Raw genomic sequence first — 10267 nt, 5'->3', positions numbered from 1 at the left:
CTTTCCCTATAGTATCTTTTTCTTCTCATTTACCCTGTTTCATTTTTAGCTCTAGTTACTGTAGTGCTTGGTCCTGTTGTTTGTGCACATCTCTGACAGCAGCAGAAACTCCATGAGTTTTCAGGCTTAACAACAGACTTAGAGCAGCATTTTACAGTTCATGTCCTCACCTCTAAAACAGAAGTTCATTTATTACTGGCATCCAGTTCTGAGGAGGCTTCTACAACTGTAATAAAAGAATAACGTTGGGTAATTCCCTTGCTGTTTCACTAGCAGCCACATACAAGGCCTACCAAATATTATAAATAAAAGGATAAATTTGGGATTGGCAAGCTTGCCAAATAAAACATTACCTCAACAAGGCCATGCATTTTAAACTGAAATGTAACAGCAACGAATATAACCCCGACACATGGAAAAACAAAAGCCTTTTTTCTTGTCTAGATGTCTGTTTGATAAATACTGCCTAAAATGTCATTACTGTAAGAAGTGGAAACATTCTCTGTATCAGCCATGTAACAACATCAAGGGGCTCCACACTTATAAATTACCCTTTTTCTTTACGTTACAGAGGCACAACTCCATTACCAAGGTCTCCGGTCATACCACAGTGCATTTCTCCAACTTCTCATGCCCTGGACCTTGTGCTCCTCCCCTGTTCTGAAGCCTTGTCCAGGGCGTGGGGTGGCACAAAGGGCTCCCTTCAGGGCCCCAGCCCTCCCACAGAAATAGCCAAACCCTCTGCACCTCCCAGAGGGCTTCAGCTGCAAGAGGAGAACACGGGTCCCAAACCTCTTCCGAATGAGGCAGATTTTAATGAAGTGCAAGACCAGATGATTCAATTCAGGCGTGGCTTCAGTTCCTAGCACAGCAGCTTTGCAAGACTGAGGGTGTGACAGGCTAGTTTTCTGCTCAGGGAGACTGAGCCCACAGTGCCACTTAATGCAAAAAAATTGCTGCACTTGCCTGGTGCTGAATTTCCTCCTCTGTCAAACAGCCTGAGCAAATGATGTTGAGATCTGCCCCTCATCACTAAACCATCAACCATTCCACCCCCCTTTGCTCTCCCTCAGGGCCAGGAGTCCTCTGACATGACCCACATTGTGCTCTCCCCATGGCTGAGTTGGTACTTCAGCTCAGCTGAGATTTTGACAAAGTGAGGTTGCTGTTTTTCACACTCAGCACTGAGCTCCCTCTCAGCATCACTGACTTCAAGTCAGTAACTTGAGCTTTGACTGCAGCTCCTTGTGTGGAAGGAGAGCTCCCCATGACCAGCTCCCCTCGGAAGTGTAACAGCATGAAAGCACTGACTGCTTTTGCAAAACCTTCCCATGATTTTATTAAGTACTGCCACTCCAGCAATTGTACATATTGCTTATAAATGAGACTATTAAAATGTGCTAAATTGTTTTAGAACCATCAGGTGACACTGGAGCCTTGAAAATTAAAGATACAGTGAACCTAGCTACCTTCAACACTAACGACCAGGATGATATATTGGGCTATTTTTTGGCTGTAAAACTGGGAACTACAGCAGGGTGGTTGAAAGTTTCATACTTGAGTACTGACGCCAGAATAATTTCTTCCAGGCAGTTAAACACATTTAAAAATATTCGGGGGGTGTGGGTGGCTGGGGTGGTTCCCCCTGGCAATTTCAGAAACTTAGTTTTAGCATTTTGCTTTGTTTTTATACTGAATACTGCTCCTAGAAGATAATTGTTTGCGTGCTATATATAAATCAAATCAGTCTGCAGCCTCTCCTATGACGAAAGGCTGCGAGAACTGGGCTTGTTCAGCCTGGAGAAGAGGAGGCTCCGAGGAGACCTCATTGCAGCTTTCCAGTATCTGAAGGGGGCCTACAAGGGTGCTGGGAGAGGACTTTTTACAAGGGCCTGTAGTGTCAGGACAAGGGGTAATGGGTACAAATTGAAATCAGGGAGGGTTAGATTAGATGTCAGGAAGAAATTCTTCACAGAGAGGGTGGTGAGGCACGGGAACAGGTTGCCCAGAGATGTTGTGGATGCCCCCTCCCTGGATGTCTTCAAGGCCAGACTGGATGAGGCTTGGAGCAACCTGGTCTAGTGGAAGGTGTCCCTGCCCATGGCAGGGGGGGTGGAACTGGATGATCTTTAAGGTCCCTTCCAACCCAAACCATTCTGTGATTCTATGATTCTATGATTTCTTTTTTAAACTGTTATCAAGAAGTAATGCTAGACACACGGCATCTGGAACATAACTATTTGGTCTACAGTATTTCACGGAAGAAAGTGGGTTTCATATTTTCCTCTAAAGCACTTATGCTCCTGTGATTTCATGGACTGCGCCCAGTGACTTACACTTCTCCAGACGGGTGTCGGGATCTGTAGCACGCACCTGCTGAGGACCGTCTTCAGTCGTGGGCTCTGCACGAGCAACGCGCGTGGCTCTCGGTGTTAAACTCTCCAGCGTGGCACGTCACTGGAAACAGATTCTAATCGTGCTGCAGCGTGATGTATGCGTGTCTTCCTCCCAGAACCAAGACGTGGTTTTGCCCTGCAGTTGTTGCTCTACTTTCTGACTGAAAGTTTCTGTCTTGAAATTGGAGAACAATGTAATAAAATAATTGGTGGTGGCTCTCAGAAGGAGCGTCAGAGGAAGGGAAGAAGTTACCAAGCCTTTCCTCAAGCCATTTTCCCATAGCAGCAAGTCTTCAAGTTGCAGGGAAGATTCCAATGCAAAGGATACTCTATGATCACAAAGCTTTAAAAATGAGTTTGGGGGAAAGTTACGTAGCCCTTAACAATTTCCTGTTTCATTGATAATGTGCTCCACCGGGCAGGGAAAAAGGGAAGGTTGATAAAAAGAAATGGGCCGACTTCCACTGTCTTGTTTCTGAAGCCTCAGTAGTAGGGTGATGGTTTATCCCAGCAGATACCCCTCGGGTAGCGTCTCCAGCTGATGGCTGCATTCAGCTGAGTACCGCCCTTGGAAAGCCATCATTCCTCCAGGTACTACCTGGGGGAGGGATGTCTCTTGGCACGCTTAAGTTTCCAGCTCGAATCCAGGACTGCTGAAGTAAGCCTTCTTTTCTGGGGTGACGGGACCCTACTAATTCATTATTTCCGTACAATTTTACAATATTTTCATGTTCAAAGATGGAACAGCTCTTTTGTGCTGTGATTTCATGTTTCAGGGTGTACTGTCTGGCACACTGGCTGGCTGTTTTAACTTGTTTTCTCTTTTTCCTGTCATCGTAAAGGCCAACTTGGCAAGTGCAAGACAAAGCAGATGCTAACAATGTGGCTTATACGACAGGGAAACTATGCTTCCACACGGATTACCCTGTTCTACAGCATCCACCTGGGGTAAGGTGAATCTGCTGGCTTGTTCACAACACAAATGGGGAAGGGAAAGTGTTCCTATAGTGTGAAATACCGTTAGCACCCAATAACTCTGAATTTTGCCTCAAAAGAGCACTGTAAAAATAGCAACATACTAATCTGCATAAAGCAATCTATATACACATGGGTATGCAATATATGCATTATGATGGAAGTTCTGCATAACAAGTCCATTATGTATGCCATAATTTTTAAATGGAAAGTCACAAGGTATTGAGAACATTGCCATATAGAAAGCATTATGGTCCTGTAAGTGCTTTTGATGCTGCTTTCAGCGTATCATAGAATCACGGAATGGTTTGGGTTGGAAGGGACCTTAAAGATCATCCAGTTCCAACCCCCCTGCCATGGGCAGGGACACCTTCCACTAGACCAGGTTGCTCCAAGCCTCATCCAGCCTGGCCTTGGACACTTCCAGGGATAGGGCATCCACAGCTTCTCTGGGCAACCTGTCCCAGTGCCTCCCCACCCTCTCCGGGAAGAACTTCTTCCCGATATCCAATCTAAACCTCCCCACTTTCAATTTAACCCCGTTCCCCCTTGTCCTGTCACTACAGGCCCTTGTAAAAAGTCCCCCCCAGCTTCCTTGTAGCCCCCTTCACGTACTGAAAGGTGCTCTAAGGTCTCCAAATTTCAAAGCAGCTGGGTATCTATATGCTGCAGTCAAGTTGTGACATCTTAGGACACGTCTGTTCACCCATGGAAGAGAACTTACTAGAGGTATGATTAAGGTGTTATATTGTTTTCCATAAATTGATTGAAATTACACCCTCATCTGCCCTTTCATAATTAGACAAAAAAGGGGTATTTTGTAAAGCTGGACAACCACCACAGAAAATATATTTTCACCTAGTCCGTCATATCAAAGCCTACATCACTAGGGAAATGAAAAGTAGTAGGAAACTGAAAAGCAGGGAAGTCAGAACAGGTACAATGGAACAAAGATAACCCTGGGAGAGTTCGCATCCGTAAGCTTCGTACCTACAACTTCCCTTTCTCATGCTGTGGAGTAATTGGTGTCAGTTGTTTCTGTAATTAAACAAAAAAGAATGTGATTTCTCCACAGGTATTTCACACTAACGTAACCTGTTAGAATCATTTAGATGTTGTTCATGAATGTAGAGTAAGGATGGAATAGGCCTCCGTTAATACATTTCCGTTTTCCCCTTCAGCCCCATCATTAAGGTCTGTGGGTCCAGCTGGTGAGGAGGTTTTGGGACAAACCTTGTTCTCTGCTCCTGTTTCTCCTCCTGGGTTTTTCTGGTTTTTCCTCCTAGTGGTCGCAGGAATAATTCACCACACGTGGAAGGGAAAAATGAAGGCTGTTAGCATTGGTATGGCGGGTTTGGTGTAGTCTGGCTGAGATGGAGGGTGATGCTGGGCTCTCTAAGGCCACGGGGAGCTTTACTGCCCGTGTCAGCAGCTCAGATTTACGCCGGGGCAACCACGAGCCCAGGTTGGGCTCGCTGCTCCTTCTTACGCCTTGGCAATTCCACTGTGAAGGGAAATGAAACTGTCTTAATCCTACTTTAGCACAGGGACACCGGGCCTGTTATCTTCTACGACAGCCACCTTTTCCCCTCTGTGAGCAGATCGTTCACAGCAGGGTTGGTTTCTGCACGAGAAGACTGACCCTCCTTGTAGAGACAAGACTGCAGCACATTTAAAATCCTGTGACGGCTGCAAAGAGGGACGCAGAGGGAAGAAGCAAGACCAGAGGTTTGCAGCTGACCAGGTAGAAAGCTTTAGAAGATATCCCAAATGGGATGGATTTATGAACATGCTACTTCCATTTTCTGCCTGTGTGATGGTGGTGGCAGAGCGCTGCAGCAATGGGAACTCGGGCTTTTTCTGAAAATAAAAAATAACCCCAAACTCAAACCTAAAAACAGTACCACAGATAGGAGGGGACTGATGCTAATGAACTGTTAAATATGCAAGCTGATTCTTGCTGTAATGAGATGTTAATTCATTCCAGGTTCAGTTTCTCCACTGTATAAAGCAAACAGCCACAGGAGGTGAAAGTGAAGCTGTGGATGGATTTCACGTATCCAACAAGCTGAAGAAACAGAATCCTCAGGCGTATCAGATCCTCTCCTCCACTGCTGTAGACTATACAGATGTTGGGGTGGACTACTGTGATTTTGCTGTGCAGTGTAAACAAAGGATCATAGAGTGAGTGGTTCCAGCAACATCAGAAAACAACATCCCTATTGTACGGTGGGTTGTATGGTGGTAGGAGAAGGTCTGCTCCTGCCACCTGCTGGGGAGCGCTGGTTTAACCGGGTCTCAGTTATTTTGGGTTTTTTGGTTGGGGTTTTTTGTTTTTTTGTTTTTTTTTTGCCAGTGTGTTACTTGCTTTTTGCTTCGTACCACCACAGCATAGTTTTCCTTATTTGGTTTTGCCACACACCAGCAAGAAGTGGTGGTAACGGGAGCAGCTCCTCGGTTACGGCGCAGGTTAACAGCAGCTGGGTCTGTCACTAAATTCCAGCTGATGTGCAGCTGCATCGTGCCAAAGACAGGTCAGAATTTGAAGCATTTAGATTAAGAACTATGTATTATAAAAGCATCAAATGCAAATTATCATCATCTCTTCTGAGTTTACAATTCTATATATTTTATACAATTGAAGTGTATAGAACAGAAATGTTTCAAAGGAATCAAGCGTCTGCACTTTCTCCTGATTATCCCTTTTCCTAGTCAGGCTTAATTATCAAAATCCAACCCAATAACAATCTAGTTAGGTTTAATTATCAAAATCCAACCCGGTAACAATCTGAATTTCACTATAGAAACATACTGAAATGCCAGCAGGAGAGTTCAGCCGCTGCTTAACCACCTTAAAACGTTTCAGTAACAACACAACACATTCCTTTTCCTTTCCTTTTCTGTTTCATAGTGTGGATTCCAGAGGCCAGGCAGTTCGCATCAATTATAATAATGCAACAAGAGACACAGTGTTTGACATACCAGCTGAAAAAGTGAGGCCGTTTTATGCAGCGCTAAAGGAATTTGATGATTTGTTAAACAGCGCAGAACACAAGTTTACTTACAAGCTGAAACCAGGTCAGTAAGTTCCTTCTCCTCACAATGATTTTTCACATGTTTTCCCAAACAGCCAGAACCCTTAAGCATTGTTAGCACTGGTATTGAGAGGAAATGTCAGTCCTTCCATCACCTGTTTTATTTCATACCGCATCCTTACATTCATCTTGGATTTCTTTAGCCATTGTTACACTATAAGGGAAAAAGAAAGAGGGATGGGGGAGAACAGTCTGATGCACTGATTAGTCCAGTGGATCTTTACACTGCATCACAACCCCATACCCTGTAGGAAGTAGTAACCTGTCCTACCAAGAGCACCACAGATGGGAAGTAGCACGTGTAAGACTGCAGCTTCTGTTCATTAAATGATAAACGATCCCGTTTTTCTTCCTCTGCCTCACGCGATGCAGAGTACGGACGTCAGGCCAAGTGACGTCTGTGTCCTTACGACACTTCCATTCGCTCACGGGGCACCTGCCTGGTGGCTGCAGGAGTTGCAGAGCACCCAGAAGATGATACGGGTGATAAGGCGCACGGCGCTATGAGGAATTCAGTTAGCGTTCCTTGGACGCTGAATGCCAGTGCAGTGCCGGATGAATTCCCGAAGGCCGCTGCTGCTGCGCCGCTTTCTCTGGGCGGCCTCTGCAAGGCATCCGGGGGCAGATCTACAGAACCACTGGGCACTCTAAACTTCAGCTGGAGTTGGACAGGGCTGCGTCTTGAATATGAAACATGCTGCAAAAATGCCCTTTGCTCTTCAAAAGTCAGTCCGTGCATGTATTTAAGTACTTTGGCCTTAATCGCTGTTCTTCGTTCCCCGGCTGTAAAGTAAAGCTGTGAATAGTCCCTCATCTCTCGAGAGATGTTACAAAAGTAAATTCATTAGTGTAGCTCCTTGCCTCATGTACTGCGATGCTAGTGTCTTTAAAATGCCTGTGAGGAAATTAATCTCTAGTGGGAGCATGCAGTACAACAATTTATGAGATCAGGTAATAAATGGCAAACCAAAGTACCTGACACTGCACGAGTCCCATCCATCCCATCAATTAACGCACCAAAATGGTGGTAGAGGGGAGAGGGAGAAGGAAGAAAAGGCTGTAAGATGATTTAATTAGAGATTTATCATAACAGTGGCACACAAGAGAGAAAAATTAAAATGCCAGGCTAGTCTTAATTATGTGATTTCCTAACTTTCAGTGGCTTGACTTTGCTCTCGTAACATTCTCTGAACGGGGATCGTGATGCAGGATGCGCGTAATACAAATAGTCACCAGACTGCTCAAATGAAAATCATCCGAGTAGCTGCCACCCTTTTTATCCTTCCCATGGATCCCCCTCAAGGCCTGCTTTTCTCAGCACGGACTCCCCCCTACCACACTGCTTTTTAACTCCTGGTTATAGAAAGAAAGAAGCAGAGGTTGAAAGGGACCTGCCCTCTCTGCTCGGATAAATTAGAATTACTGTGTGGTTTCTGTGGACCTCCAACAGAGCTCCTCGAAATTACTGCTCCCTGGTTGTTGATACCAGCCTACCTCCACGTTATCTGAAGGAATCAAGCGTACCATACCCAGTGCTAAACGTTGTGCGATCTCTTTGTAGGAGACATCGTGACGTTTGATAACTGGCGCGTGCTTCACGGCCGCCAGAGCTACGAGTCGGGATCCGAAGTCACTCGTCACCTGGAAGGTGCCTACGCAGACTGGGATGTGGTCATGTCACGGCTCCGGCTCCTCAGGAAGAGGGTCCTGAACAGGGAGTGAGCTTTCTTCTAACTAGAACGAGCAAAACCTGGATTGTCTAACCTCAAAAAGACCCCCGCCATTAAAAATTTGTTTTCTCTTGAGGAACTAACACCACAAATATATTTTTGAGTTCCATAAGCTAGGAAACCTGTTGTTCAGACCAATTTTATCTGCGCCCTGGTCTCTGAATCCATAAAATGCATTGCTACCTCTGCCACTTTATTTGCTTTTTAAAATCAGTGTGAAAAATGGCCAGAAAGATTATCATTTTACTGGGCTGACCGGGTAACACAACGCCTTACCTTCCCTCCACAAATCCACCTGCCTTCCCTAGAAAGCCTAGAAGCAGCATTTAAAAAGAGCTTTATTACTAAAGATTTGCTACGAACAACACTTCCTCTCTTTTCAGAGCAGCGTTCTGTATTGCCTCAGTCGTAACTACAGTTCCTTACCAAAACAAGCAGCCGCTGCTGGGGAGTTATTTCTACAAACACACCTTTCTTGGTGGAACTCCGCTTGACTACAAGACCCGGTTCAGGAGACGCTGCATTCTGCAGATCTCCCTGCCCCGTGGCACCTGTCAGGGCCGCAGACCACTTCTGCTGCGTTCCTGAGAGCAGCGCACGCTGGGAAGCCAGGCAGCGTCCAGAGAACGCGTCCTGTCGCTTTGCCTCTGCGCTAGGCACAGAAGAGGATGTCTGTGCAGCGGTGGCAGATAGGGTCAGAAACCCCCTCGGATGCTGGGCACAGATGGAAGGAGGATCCGCGGGGCAGACAGACTTCCGAACACAGTCAGGAAGAGGAATGCTGCCGCCGCCTCGCAGCCAGAAATCCCAGAGCGGAAGAGGCGGTGGTTGACTCCGCACCCGACAGAGAAGCGGCGACGGAGCGCAGATCCAGTTTTGTCAGACCAGAGGCAAGATTGCGCCTTGGGCGGATGCGGTCTGCGGGATCTTCTCCTGCAGGCTGCCTTCTGGATAGCGAGTGCGCCCTGTAAAAATCACTGCAGCCGAAGTAGTGGGGTTTTCCCTGTATTCAGATTCCAGATTGAAAGAGTTTTAAAATACTTGGGTTTATACCCAACAGCACATCCACCAAGTTTATTTTTCACTGTCCTTGTGGGTGCCGAGTTAACGAGACGCCCCCTCACCCGCACAGAGAGCCTGACAGAACCACCACACCTCCACCCCCAGATATGTTCTGGTCCAACGTTTATTTTCAAACTGTACCCTGAAAGTCACTGAAATCCTTGTCTCTTCCTAGCAGGCTAAAACACTAGAGCGGCAACTACAGAGTTAAATAACTGTGGAACCAAGTTAGCTGGCACAGAAATACCCAAGGTTAAGTTGAGGCCCTGACCATGCAAACACTTCCCTGGATTCTACTCCTCACTGACAGCCAACAGATACCTCAGCTGAAGAATCAGCTAAAAGTAAATTAGGATTTGGTCACGACCTAGCGCAGCGCTGTTTGAATCCGTTCCTCTTTAGTAAACAGTGAAACGTTTTTCTCCAAGGGGAAAGGATGAGGAAAGGTTAATAGCTAAGACACCAGCAGTACTGTGCTTTCACTGTGATGTTTTCCATCCAACAATGTAGTGAAGATTGCAATTTATGACTTTTAAACAAGACAGCTTGGGATTTATACCACCGGTTAATAGGGGAGGGATATTTTCTGCTTTTATTCTGTGCTTTTCTAAAAACTTGTAGTCACATTTCTGTTTATTAAAAGATATTCCAGAACGGATTGCTGTTTTGAGCTCATACCTAACCTCACAAATAACACCTTGCACACAGATAGGAAGTAATTATTGTTATTTACAAACATTTGTAAATACGATTAGACCTGGACCCGTTCAGGTTTGTCCCATATCTGTAACATATAATTAAAATACAACTAAACCCATAGCTTTGTACAGCTGTGGAGAAAACAACAAAACAAACCAACCCAAAGAATTAAGCAGGGCTCTCAGTGGATCTAATTTTGGGATGTTTTTGTCAGTGAAATATGCCCTATTAAAAACTCACACAAGAGATTCTTGAAGTTCAGACTTTATGCCTGAGATACGTTACACTTTATATGCCCACACCTCCTTGA

At 45.6% G+C, this 10267-nt stretch overlaps 1 protein-coding gene across 1 annotated transcript in view; it reads left to right on the top strand.

The window, feature by feature from the left end:
• Window positions 1-8240, top strand: part of BBOX1 (butyrobetaine (gamma), 2-oxoglutarate dioxygenase (gamma-butyrobetaine hydroxylase) 1) — a gene marked incomplete at its 5' end in the record, with an annotated part of 12951 nt that extends 4711 nt beyond the window's left edge. Inside the window, 4 exons of the mRNA XM_010147029.1 lie at window positions 3239-3344; window positions 5359-5555; window positions 6283-6449; window positions 8028-8240. Of these exons, the coding sequence (XP_010145331.1) occupies window positions 3239-3344; window positions 5359-5555; window positions 6283-6449; window positions 8028-8188 (631 nt within the window). The remainder of the gene's footprint in view (window positions 1-3238; window positions 3345-5358; window positions 5556-6282; window positions 6450-8027) is intronic.
• Between the last annotated feature and the right edge of the window lie 2027 nt (window positions 8241-10267).

This window comes from Eurypyga helias, unplaced genomic scaffold, assembly GCF_000690775.1.
Source record: "Eurypyga helias isolate BGI_N326 unplaced genomic scaffold, ASM69077v1 scaffold312, whole genome shotgun sequence".
Classification (NCBI taxonomy): Eukaryota; Metazoa; Chordata; class Aves; order Eurypygiformes; family Eurypygidae; genus Eurypyga; species Eurypyga helias.
Note: the sequence above shows the minus strand (reverse complement) of the source record. Positions and strands in the feature narration are given on the sequence as shown.